The sequence below is a fragment of the Oryx dammah genome, unplaced genomic scaffold, assembly GCF_014754425.2.
Source record: "Oryx dammah isolate SB20612 unplaced genomic scaffold, SCBI_Odam_1.1 HiC_scaffold_20, whole genome shotgun sequence".
NCBI lineage: Eukaryota > Metazoa > Chordata > Mammalia > Artiodactyla > Bovidae > Oryx > Oryx dammah.
The window spans coordinates 33,388,735-33,407,281 of NW_024070204.1; the positions used below are offsets into that span (position 1 = coordinate 33,388,735).

At 39.1% G+C, this 18,547-nt stretch overlaps 1 protein-coding gene across 2 annotated transcripts in view; it reads left to right on the top strand.

Moving 5' to 3' along the window:
• Nucleotides 1-14,701, top strand: part of SKP2 (S-phase kinase associated protein 2) — a 36,443-nt gene extending 21,742 nt beyond the window's left edge. For both annotated transcript variants that reach the window (XM_040262331.1, XM_040262332.1), the window contains exons 8-10: nucleotides 5,897-5,948; nucleotides 6,127-6,234; nucleotides 12,594-14,701. In XM_040262331.1, the coding sequence (XP_040118265.1) occupies nucleotides 5,897-5,948; nucleotides 6,127-6,234; nucleotides 12,594-12,807 (374 nt within the window). In that variant the 3' untranslated portion in view covers nucleotides 12,808-14,701. The remainder of the gene's footprint in view (nucleotides 1-5,896; nucleotides 5,949-6,126; nucleotides 6,235-12,593) is intronic.
• Nucleotides 14,702-18,547: the final 3,846 nt, after the last annotated feature.

The following is an 18,547-nucleotide window of genomic DNA, read 5'->3' on the forward strand; positions in this document are numbered from 1 at the left end:
ACACACTGGCCTCTAGTGGGTAGAAGCCAGGAATGCTGGTGAACAACGCACAGGACGGCAGAATAACACATAAAAAAGAATCTGGTCCTAAATGTCAATACTGCCAAGGTTGAAAAACCCTGTAAGAAACTCTCATATTTGTTACTATTTTCAGTTCAGTCTAAGAGGACAATGGGGTTTTTCAGATGAATACGGGCATTTAAAATCAAGGGTGATGTGTGACAGTTAAAGTCTTTATAAGCCTGAACATTCAGTTATGTGTGCTTTGTTTTATTTGTCTAATATTGACAGAATCTTGATTTGCAAAGGTAAGTACAAGTGGCAAGGGTTTTCTTTATTATTGAAGTGTAGTTGTCGTACAGTAATATATAAGTTACAGATGTAGAAGAGTGATTTACAATTTTTAAAGGTTATATGCCACTTAAAGTTGTTATAAAATATTGGCTGCATTCCTCGTGTTGTCCAATCCTCGTAGCTTATTTTATACTTTAGTTTGTATCTCTTAATCACCTTCCCCTTTATTGCCTTAATCCCTCTCCTGTCCTTCTCCCCACTGGAAACCACTAGTTTGTCCTCTGTATCTGTGAATCTGCTCCTTTATTGTTATATCTACTAGTTTGCGTGCAATGCAGGATTCCTGGGTTGGGAAGATCCCCTAGAGAAGGGAATGGCACCCCACTCCAGTATTCTTCCCTGGAGAATCCCATGACCAGAGGAGCCTGGAAGGCTACAGCCCATGGGGTCGCAAGAGTCGGACACGACTTAGCAACTAAACCACCACCATGCATTAGTTTGTTGTAGTTTTTAGAGTCCCTGTATAAGCGATAGCATATAGTAGTTGTTTTTGTCTTTTTTTTTTTTTAATATTTATTTATTTGGCTGTGCCAGGTCTTAGTTGGCAAGCATGCAGGATGTTTAATTGCAGTGTGCTAACTCTTAACTTGTGGCATGTGGGATCTAGTTCCCTAACCAGGGATCAAACCCAGGCCACCTGCGTTGGGAGCATGGAGTCATAGCCACTGGACCACCAGGGAAGTCCCCTGACTTATTTCACTTAGCATTTTAACAGCCTGCCTTCATGATCTCAGGCAGCCTACACAAAGCCTCCTTAAGCCAGTGCACACCTCAGCCCTAACCTCATGTCTAGATGGTGGTATGAGCCCCTCTGAGTATAAGTGTTTTTCTTATCATTTTTAACATACTCTAAAAAAGATTTGAGCCAAATATTTGCAGAATGTATCTTCTTAAAATCTAAGCAGTATTTGAAAATTACTCCTTCAGGACATGACCTGTCCTCTGTGAGTCACATATCCGAGGCTGTAGAAGATAGGAGCAGATTCTAAGTGGTCAGGGGTTGGAATCCTCTGCAGGCGCTTGAACCCAGATAACAAAAGTGAAGGCTTTCTTTAGAGATCTGCAAAAGCAGCAGTAGTGTTTTTCCTAACCACTCCCCTCCACACACAGTATTTCTAGTCTGCATTTTTCCCTCTTTAAACACAATTTTAAATCTGTTTGGGAGGGGAGGTTCAAGAGGAAGGGGACATGTGTATGCCTATGGCTGATTCATGTTGATGTAGGGCAGAAACCAACATAATACTGTAAATTAGTTATCCTCCAATTAAAAATAAAAATTCGAAAATATCTAGTTATAGTATTACATAGTCATTCTCAGATGTGCCTAAAACATGTAAAAACACAAAAATCAATAATCCTACTAACATTTTCTAGTCTTTTTTCCTATTAAAAAGTGGCTTAAAAAAAAAAAAAGGGACATAGTGTATGGAGTATTTTATACTATGGTTTTATTTCAAGTAACCCCATTTCAGTAGCTATACCACACAGCATTTTCAGTGGCTATGTGATATTTCACCAGATATATTTGGAATAATTTATTGATTCATTCATAACTTACTCAGTTGATCTCCTTGTAACAAATGTTTAGAGTCTTTACAGTTTCTCCCTTTATAAACCAACTGTCTTATGGACAGAAGCAAACTGTTGAGTGCATTTCTACATGAAGTTGCCAAGCCAAGGATTAGGCTTCATTATCAATCTTTGGATAGTTCTTGCCAAGTCGCCTTCCAAGGACTTTAAATTCCCACCAGCGAGCATCCTCTTTGCACTGAATCCCACCCGTGGTTCTTCCCTCTTCATCCCCAAGGGAAGACAGGGCCTTGTGTGCATTTCTGCCCATACCTGAACTTCCCACTTCTTTATTCAGAGTTTTTCTGTAATGAACCAAGGTTCTGAGCGTAAGGTTGAGAAACTCAGCTATAGGCAAACTATTGTAAATTGTTTCCATGTTTGGCTTAAAACTCTTTTCTGTGTTCCTCTGAAAAAGAACAAATCACCTTCCTACTAAGTTTTGGCAGGAATGATAGGTGGTAAAATCCCACTTGCTGGACACATTCAGGGCGAAGATAGGACGCAGAGTAGGAGTTGAAGTGTTAGTTTCCTTAAGTATATAATGGGAATTCAGGAATTTTTAAGTGGATATCTTTAACAACGGTACACGCTATTTCACTGTGTAGAAGACAATACAGATTTTGTGTTTTACCTCCAAGACCAGCGGCAGACCATCTGGATTCAAGTACCCACTCTGTCACTCACTGGGTAGCTTTGAGCAATTTGCTTAGCTGTTCCTCCATTTCTCAATAAACTGGAGATAATAGTAGTACCTTACCTCTTAGCATTAAGAGTAAGCAATAAATGATGTAATACTTGTACAAGGCATTTAATCATTCTCTGCCCATAGTGAGAGCTCAGTAATTGTTGGCTCCTGGTGTTTATATTCCTCACCCATCAGTACCTCTCTGGAACAGTGGATGTGCATGGAATGAGGTTTGGAGGACCTAGCTTTGGGTCTTAGATTTACTTGGACTTCTCTAGCGAAAAATCTCTCTTCTAAAATGACAAGTTAGATTAGGTAGTTTCTAAGACCCTTTCTAACTCAAGTGAAATGAAGGAGACGGTGAAGAGGAATCTTGGCAGTCACTACTGGTTCCTAACTCTACCCACCAAAGAAAGACGGGACTTAAACAAGGGGTGGAGACTACTAACCAGTTTCATCCCCCAGGGTTTAATTCTTTCCCAGGCGGTGGCAAAGGAAGACTGTATCTGATTGTGGGTTTTGTGATTGGCTAGTGAGATGATGGGTCACTCAGAATTATGCTGTGCAGTTCTTCCTTTTTTAGTGACTTATGAGACAAATGTCTGTTGAGCCCCTATAATGCACAAAACCCAGTTCTAAACTTGGTACGTGTAGCCTTGAACAAAACAGAGAAAGTCATTCTTGTGAAGCTTCCATTCTGGTGGGGAATCCAGACAATCAACAAGAAACTAAATATGAAAGGAGGTGGAAACACAAGGAGGAAAAGTTTAAAGCAGGGTGCTTAGGTAGAGTGTAGCAGGAAGGGGGCTGTTTTCAGATGGAATGGCCAAAGAGAAGAGCTCCCTGAGGAAGTGAGATTTAACCACAGACCTGAAGGAGTGATATGTAGATATGTAAGGAAAGAACATTCTAGAACCAAGGACCAGCAAGTACCTTTGGAGGAAGGCCACGTATGCTACTTTATAATCAGAAAATGAATCAATAAATGTTATTTATTTTTTTAAATAGACAAACTTTATTAATGTTTGAGACTTTTTTTTCCTCTCAGTATGGAGGCCAGTGTGGGAGAGGGAGCGAGGAGCCCAGTGTTAAGAGATGAGATAGCTGGGGGCTTTCTCGGCCAAGGCAGAAGCTCTGTTTCCCTTGTTTTCCTGGGTAAGATGGGAAGCCGTTGAAGTATTTCGAACAGGAATGAAATGATCTGACTCACCTTTGAAAAGTCCCCTTGCGGAGCTGTGCTGGGGAAAGGCCGCTGGAGACTTGGTGGTCACATTTGAAGAAGTAAGAAGTGATTGATTTCAGACGCATTTTGAAAGCTAACCCAACAGGACTGGGTAACAGATGGGGTGTGGGATGTGAGGAAACAGTTTGAGTAGGACTCCCAGGGTTTTGGCCCCAGCAATCAGTGAAGTTCGCACTTACTAAGACGGGGAAGACTTTGGGGAAGGAGCAGATTGAGGGGAGAAATCAAGCATTTGGTTTTAGGCATAAATGTGAGATGCTTATCACATAGCCCAGTGAGTGTGTTGAGGAGGCAGTTGAAAATGGAAGTCTAGGATTCAAACGAGGGGATGTAGCTGTGAGAAGGAAAAAAAGAACCCTCAAACATAAATAAAATTTGCCTATTTTTTTAAAGTAAATAACACTCACTGATGCATTTTCTGATTGCAAAGTATCGCATAGAACTTTCTTCCAAATTCTGAAAAGGTATTTGTGATCCCACCACCCTTGGTAATTGCACTTAACATTTGGATGTATTTTCTTCCAGCCTTCCAACCCCCAACCCCCTTCCTTTCTATGTGTAAATCTGTGTGTAAATATATATGTTTGTGTGTTTAAATTGAGATTATCATGCATTATATATATTTAGTTTTCAGTATACAATGTATCCTGAGTTATTTTTTCATTTCGTAAAATGTTATTAAATAGCTTTTTAATGGCTGTTATTGTGTTCCATGGAATGGATGAAGGTTGACCTATTAAACTAATGAGGGAAGGGGGCTTTTATAACTCACTACAGTGAATATCTTAGTGCATGTATGCATGCGTGCTGAGTTGCTTCATTCATGTCTGACTCTGCCGCCCTATCGACTGTAGGGTCCTTGGGATTCTCCAGGCAAGAATACTGGGGTGGGTTGCTTTGCCCTCCTCCAGGGGATCTTCCAACCCAGGGATGGACTTGTGTGTCTCGTCTCCTGCCTTAGTAGGCAGGTTCTTTACCACTAGTGCCACCTGGGATCTCTGATTACTTTTCTAAAGTGGAATTACTGAGCTAAAGAGCAAAGTGTGTTATGCCCTGAAAACTTTTTTTTAAAAGAAAGATCAGTTCACCCTCAAAAAGTGAGGTCTTCTGAAAGGCTGCATAAAATTAAATACACACTTTTAGCTTAGGGGCACCTGCTTTATGATATTTCATCAATTCTGGGTATTGTAATAGGTTTTTTTTCATGTGATAGCACAAAAAAATATATTTTATTTTGCATTTGTTGCTCCATTTTTATTATGTCTATATTTTATGCAGTATCTTTATATTTTTTACCCATGTTCTATTTTTTTATACTCTTAATATACTTTTTTATACTGTTAATATAATAAGAGCATTAACTCTATTGGAAACATTTATTCCCAGTTTTCTGATACCACTTTATTTCTGCTTGTATTATGTTTTGTTTTAACATGGTAGAGTTTTTAAACATTTATGTAGTAAATTATCACTGTCTCCTTTTTTTTTTTCTTTTTTTATGCTTAGAAACTCCTTACTGATCCCAAGATCCAATGAATAATTATGCATTTTTGCATTTGGAAGTTTTTAATAATGTGAAATTAATTTGGATATTTTGAGTTGAAGTAAATTTTCTCTAGTTGTAGTAGCCATATTATTTTTTAATAATCTGTGATGTTCCTCCGTTTGGTTTGGAGTGCTACTTTTTGATATTTGTTTATATAGTGTGCTATTTGATTTTGCTTTTTGCTGTTGTGAACAGGACTTTCCCCCACTCTTTCCATCCAGCTATTGCTGGCACATAGATAAGCTATGGAGTTTCTTATCCAGTCATTTTACACAATTAGTTCTCTTACTATTTCCAGTAGTTTTTCAGATGATTTCTTGTGTTTCCTGCGTAGAAAGTCTTACATGGCAAGATGATAATTTTTTTTCTAACAGGGAATGACTCTAATCGCACTACTATGAATATCCAGCACAGTGTGAAATATATGGACAGCAAGTATCCTTGTGTGATTCCTCATTTGATAGTGACCATCTTTTTATTTTTTTTTTTCCACTAGATGTCTCTACCTTAGTTGGAAGATGTCCCAATCTTGTCCACCTAGACTTAAGGTATGTTTTTATTTATTTTAAAACAAAAAAAAATTTACTGAAAATTCATGACTTTTTTATTGAATGAGGAAAGAATCTCAATATGTTGAATTGAAGGAACTGAATGATAAGCTGTTCCTATCTTCTTCATCTGGGATTGATGGATAGATTTTTAATTTTTTCTTCTGTTCTGTTACAGCGATAGTGTCATGCTGAAAAATGACTGCTTTCCAGAATTTTACCAACTCAACTACCTCCAACACCTATCACTCAGTCGGTGCTATGACATAATACCTGAAACTTTACTGTGAGTACTCTTGTTTCTTAAAATGAGCAGAGAGCAGAGGCCAAAAGTGATGTCACTTGGTGTTAAAATCCGTTATTATTAACAGCAGATGTTTAAAGCTTAAACATCAAATTAATGTATTACAAACTAGTTAGGAAGGACTTACAAAATAGAAGGACCAAGGCAGAATGTTTTGCTTAAAACGTCTGGTAAAGTTGAGTTGATTGAGGTAGTTTACTAAACATTAATTTGGATGTGAACTGGTCTAAATATTAGAATACTGTTCTAGTACTTGCAGAGAACTTACAAAAGCAGGAGAAGACAGGCTTTAGTTCCAGGAAGCTACCGTGTGTGTATGTGTTTCTGAAATTTTTCAGATCAACTAGTTAGGTCCAGAAACCTTCATCTGAGCTTAGAGGGAAAGTTCTATAGTCTCCTAGTGGTGTCTGTCCCAGATGGTCAAGGAATGGGGGAAAATAAAAATATGTAAGTAGTAAATATTGTAAGAGTAATGTTCTCTTTGAGAAGGAGGGAGATTAAGATCCTGAAGAGTGAAGTAACTTACCCAAAGCTGAATAGTGAGTTACTGACTGAACTGGCTGTACGTCCCAGGTCTCCTGGACACGGGCAGAATAGTCTATATCTAATCTGGTAGCTCTTTCAGGGATTGATTTTGTACTGTTCAGCAACTTCTACAAAATCAAATGCTAACAAAAGAGGAATCAGATCCATCTTGCTTTTAAGAAGTACCATACCCAAGTCATCCTGGGAATATCATCTCTTTACCTTTAAGAAGTTCTCCTATATTTCAAAGGGCTGCAGAGTTCTTCCTCATGTCAAATATAAACGTATAGCAATTTTATTAAAAACCATAAGAAGTTAGTATCTTGGATTTGGCCTGGTGTCCTTCCTCATCCCCTAAATGAGGCTGCTGACCTTGTTTAAGCTCACTATCCACATGAAGGTAATCAAGCTGATTCCTACCAAAGAAAGGTGGTGAATTTGAGCACAGAATTTATGTAGTCCTCAAATTACTAGTTTGGGTGTTGTAAGCTAGTTTCAAGTATTAATGAATACAGAAAACAAACTTATGGGTGCCGGGGGTAAGGGATAGTTAGGGACTTTGGGAAGGTCATGTACACACTACTATATTTAAAATGGATAACCAACAAAGACCTTTTGTATAGCACAGGGATCTCTGCTCAGTGTTATGTGCCAGGCTGGATGGCAGGAGGGTTTGGGGGAGAATGGATACATGTATATGTGTGGCTAAGTCCGTTTGCTGTTCACCTGAAACGTATACCACAATATTGTTAATCAGCTATACCCCAATACAAAATGAAAAGTTTAAAGTTTGGAACAAAAAAGAATTAATGAATATAGCAGCAGCCAGGACATGGAAGTGACTTAAATGTCCATCAGCAGATGAATGGATAAAGATGTGGTGCATATATACAATGGAATATTACCCAGCCATGAAAAAGAATTTGAAATAGTGCCATTTGCAGCAACATGGATGGACATAGAGATTATCATACTAAGTAAATCAGAGAGAGAAAGACAAATATCATATCACATGTATGTAGAATCTAAAAAAGTAATACAACTGAACCAATCTACAGAATAGGAACAGACTCACAGACATTGAAAACAAGCTTATGGCCATCAAAGGGGAAAGGGTGGAGGGAGAGGGATAAATTAGGAGTTTGAGATTAACAGATATACACTACATATATAAAACAGATCAACAACAAGGACTTAACTATAGCATGGGGAACTGTATTCAGTTTCTTATACTAACCTGTAATGGAAAAGAATCTGAAAATGAAATATGTATATGTATATATGGCTGAATTAGTTTGCTGTACACCAAAAACTAACACAACATTAAAAATCAACTATGTTGCAATTTAAAGAAAAAGAATTAAAAAGAATGAATAGATGAGACCCTTCAGCTATATAGAGTTAACTCGTAGAATTAGGGAATCCAGTAATGAACATCTTTAATAAAGCACTATAGTTAATCCTTGGGGCTCAGGGGCTCAGCTGGTGTCTCATTTGGGAAAGCACTGCCTAGAAGGGATGCCAGTATTTAGTTGCAGGGCTCTCAGATGTTGGGGCCTGAATTCATATACATGCAACTCTTATTAAAATCTGCCACTTGAATTTTCTAGTATCCAGAACTCCTAGGAGCCTAGAGTGTCTAACCCGAAAAGGTTTCTCTGTTAACAGTTGTTCCCACCCTTGCCATTTAAGCTTTAGCTGCATTGTCTATGCAGCTCCCTTGGGAGTACACTGATCATTCTTCTCTGCTTGTTTTTCTCAAGAGAATCTATTTATGTGTCTTACTTTTGTTCTTTCTCTCCAAAGAGTAAGAAGTTAAGCAGGAAATACCTATTCACTTGAGCAGAGGCTAAGGGGAGGCTGTGAACCTTCATATTTTTATATTTCTATCCAGTGGGATGATAATCCTTGCAGTCATCTGCAGGCAGTGTGACTTGACGGGTCAGAGCATGGGTCTGAAGTCACAGACCGAGGTGCGAACCCTGACTGCACTATAACCATTTTGTCTAAATATTATCTTGAAATAAGGGAAGCAGAGGTATCAGTTTAGTAACAAGTCAGACCATCAGAATAAGTGAGAACAGACAGAAGAAAGATGCTATCCTTGAATCTTAAGGTAAAAGAGTATGTTTCTTAAGACATAAAGTGAACGGTATACTGGTTTACCTTGTGAATTCATTAAGATGAGTTTGCTGGTACCCTATCCTTAAACATTTCTCCAGGTAAAATGTATATGAAATGCATAGTAAGAATTCTAGGATCTTCAACGATAGTTTCCAGAAAGATATTTATGCTAAAAAATTTTCATTTCTTATCTCAGAAGTGGGAATATAAAATTTGACTGTCTTTCTTTTGTACTGATAATGCTTTGAAATACTTGGGAAACTAGATATTTTATCCTCAGGACACACCCTCCTTGTATTTATTCCCTTCCTTATTAATTGGTCTCATTTCTCTTGTATTTCTCATTAATGGAAAAAACTGAAGCTGGAGATAGTAATCTGAGATTAAGAGAATCTAAAGAAATAATAATACTTGCAGGAGAATTTTAAGTTGAGGAATTTAAGGTTTTATAAGGAGAATAAGATTGCTGGGAGAAATATCAACAATAGATAAGCAGATGATACCTCCATAATGGCAGAAAGTGAAGAGGAACAGAAGAGCCTCCAATGAGGGTGGAAGAGGAGAGTGTAAAAGAGGAGAGTGGCTTAAAACTCAACAACATTCAAAAGATCACGGCATCCAGTCCCATCACTTCATGGCAAATAGACGAGGAAATGATGAAAACAATGACAGATTTTATTTTCTTGGGCCCCAAAGTCACTGCAGATGGTGACTGCAGCCGTGAAATTAAAAGACGCTTACTCCTTAGAAGAAAGGCTACAACAAACCTAGACAGAGTATTAAAAAGCAGAGACATCACTTTGCCAACAGAGGTCCATCTAGTCAAAGCTATGGTTTTTCCAGTAGTCATGTATGAATATGAGAGCTGGACCATAAAGAAAGCTGAGTGCTAAAGTATTGATGCTTTTGAACTGTGGTGCTGAAGAAGACTCTTGAGAGTCCTTTGGACAGCAAGGAGATCAAACCAGTCAGTCCTAAAGGAAATCGACCCTGAATATTGGAAGGACTTATGCCGAAGCTGAAACTCCAATACTTTGGTCACCTGGTGCAAAGGGTCAGCTCACTAGAAAAGACCCTGATGCTGGGAAAGATTGGGGGAGGAGGAGAAAGGGGTGACAGAGAACGAGATGGTTGGATGGTATCACCTGACTCAGTGGACATGAGTTTGAGCAGACTCTAGGAGACAGTGAAGGAAGGGAAACCTGGTGTGCTTCCAGGCTCATGGGGTCTCAAAAAGTGGAACACGGCTTAGCGACTGAACAGTGGACAACAAAGGACTGAACCTGGTGACACAGTTCGTAGATAACCTTTTGTTTACTACAACTAAATAGAGACACTCAAGACATCACAGTCATTTTATACTGAAGTTAGAGGTAATGGCTCTCAGACTATTCATTTCTATTTACTCTCCTTTCGTTTGCTTTTCAGTCTCTTCCATTGAAGTTTTCAAAGATACACTTGGGTACGATCTCTGCTGTGTTGTAGGTGATACCCATACAAGAGGCTTGTTTTGGGGGGTGTGGGGGGTCTCTTTAAAATCTTAAAAACTTCCTGGTTTTATTGGCTTGGGAATGATCATTCATCCATCTCATCATATTCTGCCCACTCCTTTCTCACGTGTAACACCTGAGCGTCTTCCAGGTGTCTAGTATAATTTCCTTCCTCACCAAGGCTCTTACAAAGTGCTGTTGCGAGAACATTTCCTTTTCTGTTGTCTGCCATCCCTCTTCACTCCCACCTCTGCTGCTGCTGCTGCTGAGTCGCTTCAGTCGTGTCCGACTCTGTGCGACCCCATAGACGGAAGCCCACCAGGCTCCCCCGACCCTGGGATTCTCCAGGCAAGAACACTGGAGTGGGTTGCCATTTCCTTCTCCGGTGTATGAAAGTGAAAAACGAAAGTGAAGTCGCTCAGTCGTGTCTTGACTCTTCTCGACCCCATGGACTGCAGCCTACCAGGCTCCTCCGCCCATGGGATTTTCCAAGAGTACTAGAGTGGGGTGCCATTGCCTTCTCCGCACTCCCACCTCTAGTTTCTTTTAAATACTCTCCACTGTGGAATGTCTTACAACTTGGCTAATCTAGAGATCTCAGAATCTGGACTCTCATGGATATTACAAAGTTCTCATATACTCAGATTTTATATAAGAGAAATTTAAGATTGGGCCAGATTCCTATCATCTTCAGTGATGGTAAGTATAAACCTCTGTGTATGCTGACTTCTCCTTATACTCGTTTCCATTTCAGAGATTAGCTTACTTTATGAACAATAGCAATTTGTTCTTGCTGATTTTCTTTTATATCCAGATTTGACTGCCCCCTTAGGAACACCAAGCATGTTTATTTCATTTGGTTAGTACTTTTATTTTCTAAATTACCCTTCCTCTTGTATTCAACCAGTATATGTTAACATCTGTGGTGTTTAAAACTCTCCTAAATGTAGAATAAATACACTTAGATGGGGAGTGGGAAAAGTGTGAGCAGGATTAGCATGGAAGGTCTTAAGGCCAAAAGATGGTTTGAGTTCTGTAAACATGAGGGAGGCATCAACAATTTCAAACAGGGGAAGGACTTAATCTGAGCTAGGCTTTATGAGGATGGCCTTGGTCATTGGTATATACACTAAGCTGAAAGGAGGAAGAATTAAGAGGCAAGCTGACAATTACTATAGGGAAGGTTTAAGTAATTATCGGCAGTATGAAAATATAAAGGATGCTTCTTCTTCTAGGGAATTGATTTTCTCATTGATCTGCCGTGGGATTTTGTTGGAACTCCAAACTCAATATTCCCTTTCCTGAGACTTTGGACTGTATGTCCCAACCTGGAGTAAATATAGATCAGAGAGATGAATTTCTAAGCCTGTAGACCTAGGTTAAGAAAAAAGAATCATTACCAAAGCATATTTGCTTTGGGAAAACAGGCTCCCTTTTTTGTGGACCAGAATTTCACTGTTGACATAGTTAGGTTTCCCTGAATGTGAAATACCTAGGAAAGTGACTGGCTTCCATGTGACAGAAAGAAAAACAGGTAATATGTAGAGAAGTGAAATGTTTATTGTGTCTGTCTGCACCTGACACACAGCCTTCAAACAGTATCATGAAGTCACCGTTAGGCTTCATCATATGTAATGGACTTGTTGACTGTTAGCCATTACTTGGAAGTTACTGGCTCTGTTCACATCTCCTTTCAAGAGGGCAGGCCTCCTTCAAATAAAGATCAAGTCCATATCCTTAAGTTGCAGGTAACCTTTCGTGACTCCAGCTTATGCCATAGTAAAACATTTACTTTTCCCATCACGGGTTTGCTGGCTTCCCCTCCCAACACAGTGACATTTTTCAGTATAAACCAAGAGTTGGTAGGCAAGTTGGGCAGGGAGGTGGTGGGGGTGGAATATAAACCAGGAATGGAGAAAGACAGAAAATATGTTTGGATTTTAAATAAACCTAGGAGTTTTTGGTTATTAGAAATTCAACGAAATGCACTTGTGTGTTTCCTAAGGCCATATGGCCCAAGCTGTGGCCTGTGCTTTGTGGTTTGATTCACCTTTGCCATTCCCTCAAATCATTGATTGCAAATTATGTCTTCAGTTTGTATTGTATAAAATATATACAGTGTGTAAAAATTGGATCATGGAACTCTAGTGGCACAGTTACCATAGATAATGCTACTCTGAAAGTCTCTCTCTTCCTTTCCAGTGAACTTGGAGAAATTCCCACATTAAAAACACTACAGGTCTTTGGAATCGTACCAGACGGTACCCTTCAACTGTTAAAGGAAGCCCTCCCTCATCTGCAGATTAATTGCTCCCATTTCACCACCATCGCCAGGCCGACCATTGGCAACAAGAAGAACCAAGAGATATGGGGCATCAAATGCCGACTGTCACTGGAGAAGCCCAGTTGTCTATGAAGCCTCTATTGCAAGGTGGTGTCTCCTCTTTTCTTGAACAGGGAAAGTAAGCAGGAAGAGAGCTCAGCTATTTTTATTCTTGGTTTTAATTATGGAGAGCTCGGCTATTTTTATTCTTGGTTTTCTGTTGCTTTCCTTCTACAAGTATATTAGAGAACCATTGAAGACAGAAAACTACAAAGTGTTGCTTTTTAGAAATGATTATGAAAGCTTTTATCACTGCTATACCCTTAAGAGCCTCAGCTCTACACTTTTTGAACTTTTAGGGAGAGTGAGCCTATAATTTCAAGATACCTTAAATAGCAAAATTTGAACCATGTCTTCCAAGTGCCATTCTTCATAAATCTATTTAGAATCAAGCTTAAAAATCACCACCAGCAAATCATTTTCATAGCCTATATGGCAACTGAACATTCTTCTATTTAATTTTTCAGCACTGCTTTATTATAAGACATAGGTTGCAAAAAATAATAAGCTATTTTTATCGTAAGCTGAAAAGAATGAGCATCATAGAGTAGAGCTGCAGCAATCTTCTGAGGATGGCAAGAAAAATAGACATTTCAACTGCACCTTTAGATTCACAATCAGGTTGATGGAAACAAATAGCCCCAGGTCATTCACCTTAAAACCTAAGTAAAGAAACAAACAGTCGGCCAACCAGAGGTGTAGAATTGGTATAGAATTTAAAGGCTCAAGAGACAGTTTTCTATGACAGTTAACCTGGGGTATCCTCTAATGCACATTAATGAAGTCTCCTTTATGTACAGTTGGGAAGGTCCCCTGGAGGAGGAAATGGCAACCCACTCCAGTATTTTTGCCTAGAGAATCCCATGGACAGAGGAGCCTAGCGGGCTACAGTCCATGGGGTCGCAAAAAGTCGGACACGACTGAGCGACTAATATTTTATTTCCTTTATGTACTGTGTTTGCAGCGTTCTGAATTAGCTGAGGAAATTGAATTGTGGACTTCTGACTTTATGTTGATGTGGGTTCTTTAGCTTTTAAAATGACTCACTTTGTTTTAGAGAGGTAGAAACCAGTCATTCTTTGATTCTTGAAATGTTGGATGGAATCCTGAACCGCAGATGCCTGCATTTTCCTTTTCGCTAAGGTTCTCAAAGTTATTTTTACTCTGGAATCAAGTATTTTAAATTGTCTTTTTTTATTTTATTATTTTAATGGCCTCCCACAATGATTGTTTCTAGCAACTTGTTTTATAAAGTTCTGGACCTGGAGTTCCCTAAGAACTGCATGTTCCTTTCAATTAGGAATATACCCTAGAAGAAGGTGTATGTTCCGTGCAGTTTCAGAGCAATAAGCACAGCTGGCACATGCATAAAAGTTAAGACTTGGGTGCTGAACCTTTTGATAGCATCAGTGATTTTTTTTTTAATGATACATAGAAGCAAAAGGACTAAATTCTACTTAAAAAAAAAACACAAAACATCAACTTCTTGTTTAAGTCAATGACCTTCTCATATATTCAAAATGGAGCAAAAAACCCAAACTCATCATTTCTATTAACATTGCTTTTTTAAAAAATCAGATCTTTGAAATGTTAGAAACAATGGTATGAAGTGCCCTTATCTGCTCAAACCTAAGGAAGAACATTTTTATAAAGTAGTGTTACACGGGAAATGATTAGGTTTCAATTTTGTAGTAGTTTAAAAGTGCTACATACTACTTGAAATTATTGTTTACAGATTAGTGACACAGGCTGGAGGGAGGATCCGGTTGGCCTCTGATTTCCGGATGCCCTCACACACACAGTACTTCCAAACTCAAGTCCAGCCATAAGCTATTTTGCTAACATGTCAGAGTAATCTGTATTTTTGTATGTGATTTCTACTTTTATAGATTTGTTTTAAAATAAAACACATTTTTATAAAAATGAATACTTCAGCTAAGTTGTATTCCTTTTTTCTTTCTCTTTTTCTTAAGCACTCTGGTTAAAACAAGCATTAGGTATGGTGTGAGATTTCTCTCAGCCCTCTGAATGTGTGTGTGCTAAGTCATGTCCTACTCTTGCAACCCCATGGACTGTAGCCCACCAGGTTCCTCTGTCCTTGGGATTTCCCAGGTAAAAATATTGGAGAGGGCTGCCATTTCCTTCTGCAGGAGATCTTCCTGACCCAGGTTTCAAACCTATATCTCCTGCATTGCAGGCAGATTCTTTATCACAGAGCCACCGGGGAAGCCCCAACCCTCTGAACAAGGCACTTTAAAACAAGCCGTAACATGGCCCCTTTTGCCCCATCTACTTCATGTGTTGTCAAATTAAAATGTTTATAATTCTTTGTATGGTTAAAGTGCTTCTTAAAGTGTTAACATACTTTATAAGACATTTGAGATTAAGTGATAAGTACCATCAATAAAGTATTAAGTACTATCGATAAAAATCAGCTCGTAGCACTTTTTAAATACAGACTTGATCAGCTTATACTGTGCATTTTATTCTCATTAGCAAATTATTTGAATAGTTTACCCTATATCCAGAGATCTAGGAATTAACTCCTTTTGAACACATTCAAATGGTAGAATGGTGATTCTTCCTGAATATTACCCAGTTTTTTGCTTCCTTTTTACTGTCAATACCATGCTTCCTTTTTTGTTATCAAAAATGTCAAATGCAAAAGGTAAAGATGATGAATTTCATTTTCTGCTTTCAAAGGTCATTAACTCATGACCAATCTCATTTCACTTATCTCCCATCCCATGGACATCACATGCTCACAAGATCATTTTTGAGGCAAAACCGAGACCCATGATTTCATGAATAGTTCAGTATCTACCTCTGGAAGATCTCCTTCTGATTTAATTCTAAAACATTAAATATCAAGATGATGTTTAAAGTTCCCTAGCTATCTAAAAACTGTTTTCTTACATAGATTTGTTTTGCTCAGGCTCCAAACACGGATTATACTTTGCATTTGGTTGACATTGATATTTTCTTTAGTCTCTTAATCTTAGTGTTCCTCTTCTTTATTATCCTTACAATTTACATATGGAAGAAACTAGGTTGCTTGTCCAGTGTTCCCCATTCTGGATTTTACTGATGTGATTCATCCCTGGAATAATGTTTAACAGGTTTATGTGTCCCCTGTTTCCATAAACTGGTAATTAGATCTAGCAGCGAAAAGCTCCTAACCAAGAGTGAGTTTGCCACCCAGGAGACACTGGTAACATCTGAAAACTGCTTTGGTTGTCACAAGTGGAGAGGAGCTATTGGCCTCCAGCAGGTACATACCAAGGATGCTGCTAACCATCCCACAATAGCTAGGACAGCTCCCTACAATAAAGAATCATCTGATCCAAAACCTCCATGCCAGTGTTGATAGACCCTCATCTATAGGCTTAGTTTGTCAAGGTTTTTTTGAACATCATAGCAAGGAGACAGGATAGGCGATATTACTGTCTTCCTTCAAGAGGCACGCACCATATGCCTTTCATTCTTTTTATGAATCAAGATTGCCAGAAGAAATATCTGTAACCTCAGATATGCAGGTGATATCACTAATAGCAGAAAATGAAGAACTAAAGAACATCTTGAGTGTGAAAGAAGAGAGTGAAAAGGCTGACTTAAAACTCAGCATTCAGAAAACTTCAGATCATGGCATTTGTCCCCATCATTTCATGGCAAATAGAAGGGGAAAAAGAAGCAGTGACAGATTTTATTTTCTTGGGCTCCAGAATGACTGCAGATGGTGACTGCAGCCATGAAATTAAAAGATGCTTCCTCTTTGGAAGGAAAACTATGACAAACCTAGACAGCATATTCAAAAGAAGACATCACTTTGCTAACAAAGGTCTATATAGTCAAAGCTATGGATTTTCCAGTAGTCATTACGGACTTGAGAGTTGGACTATAAAGAAGGCTGAGCATTGAAGAACTGATGCTTTCAAACTGTGGTGTTGGAGAAGACTCTTGAGAGTCCCTTTGGACAGCAAGGAGATCAAACCAGTCAATCCTAAAGGAAATCAGCCCTGAATAATCATTGGAAGGACTGATGCTGAAGCTCCAATACTTTGGCCATCTAATGCAAAGAGCTGACTCATTGTAAAAGACCTTGATGCTGGGAAAGACTGAAGGCAAAAGAAGAGGGGAGCAGAGGATGAGATGGCTAGGTAGCATCACTGACTCAATGGACATGAGTTTGAGCAAACTCCGGGAGACAGTGAAGGACAGGGAAGTCTGGTGTGTTGTAGTCCATGGGGTCGCAAGGAGTCAGACACGACCTAAGAGACTGAACAACAACGTTAACAGTCTGCGTGTGGCTCTTGATTCCTCTTCTGTACCCTAGCTGCAAGTTCCCAAGATTATTAGGCAAACTCTAGCCAAATGCAAAATATTTATTTCTGGATAAAGTGACTGTGTCCCTTCTATCATGGTGAACTTAACTACAATCCAACATTGACTAATGATCTACAATGTAGAGGACAGGGCAAGGTCTAGAACATGAGGACAGGCACTAAATGGTCCAGGAAAACTGGAAACACCTTTCCATCGGATAACCTAACCTCGGAACAAACAGAAGGCGACCTTCTCTCTCGTTACCTCTCCTCTCCCCATCCCCACCTGGCCAAAGGTCCCAGAAAGTCAAAAAGCTCTCTCCACCAAGATGCTAACTCCTTATACAGGTTGAAACCCTAAAACCTAAACTCATTTTATGGATTTGTTTTGCTCTAGTGTTTGAGTTACTTTTTAGTGAATCTAAATATCAAGATACTAATATTTTGGTATTCCTTAAACCAAATATCAAAATACCTACCTTGTACATTTGAGCAGTAAAATCACTATATTTAAGCTCTTCAGATGGCAGGGGCTGTGACTGATGAGAGAGACTAGAAGGCAGACTTTTTTCCATAGACACACATTTTAAAATTCACAGGCACACTGGAATTGATCATATCCCAACCATTACCATGATTTCATGTTGTGTTTTAAACAAAACCTGGTCATTTACATTGGCTTTTTAAATGTCTTTTTACTCAAAACTATTAATTTACTACTCAGGATAGTAACTGTAAGCTGACTTTCAGTTCAGTCGCTCAGTCTTGTCTGACTCTTTGCGACCCCATGAATCGCAGCACACCAGGCCTCCGGGTCCATCACCAACTCCCAGAGTTCACTCAAACACATCCATTGAGTCGGTGATGCCGTCCAGCCATCTCATCCTCTGTCATCCCCTTCTCCTCCTGCCCCCAATCCCTCCCAGCATCAGAGTCTTTTCCAATGAGTCAACTCTTCGCATGAGGTGGCCAGAGTACTGGAGTTTCAGCTTTAGCATCATTCCTTCCAAAAGACTTTGGTGATATTTTAATCCAAAACTTCATGGTAAGTGGATAATCCACAACAACCCATTTTAAAGACTAATGGAAATACTTCAAAGACGAATAGAATGATTTTGTGAAAAATCATTTATCATGAAATGATGCTTTGAAAGAAAGCTCTGAAGCAGGAGGAAACAGCTATGTAACAAAGCTTAGTTACCAAAGGTATTTTAAATAGATTTTCTTGTGAAAGTCGCTCAGTCGTATCTGACTGCTTGTGATCCTGTGGACTATACAGTCCATGGAACTCTCCAGGCCAGAATATTGGAGTGGGTAGCCATTCCCTTCTCCAGGGGATCTTCCCAGCCCAGGGATCGAACCCAGGTCTCCCACATTGCAGGTGGATTCTTTACCATCTAAGCCACAAGGGAAGCCACTTGTGAAAGCAAAGAACTAGTCTAGTATGATGA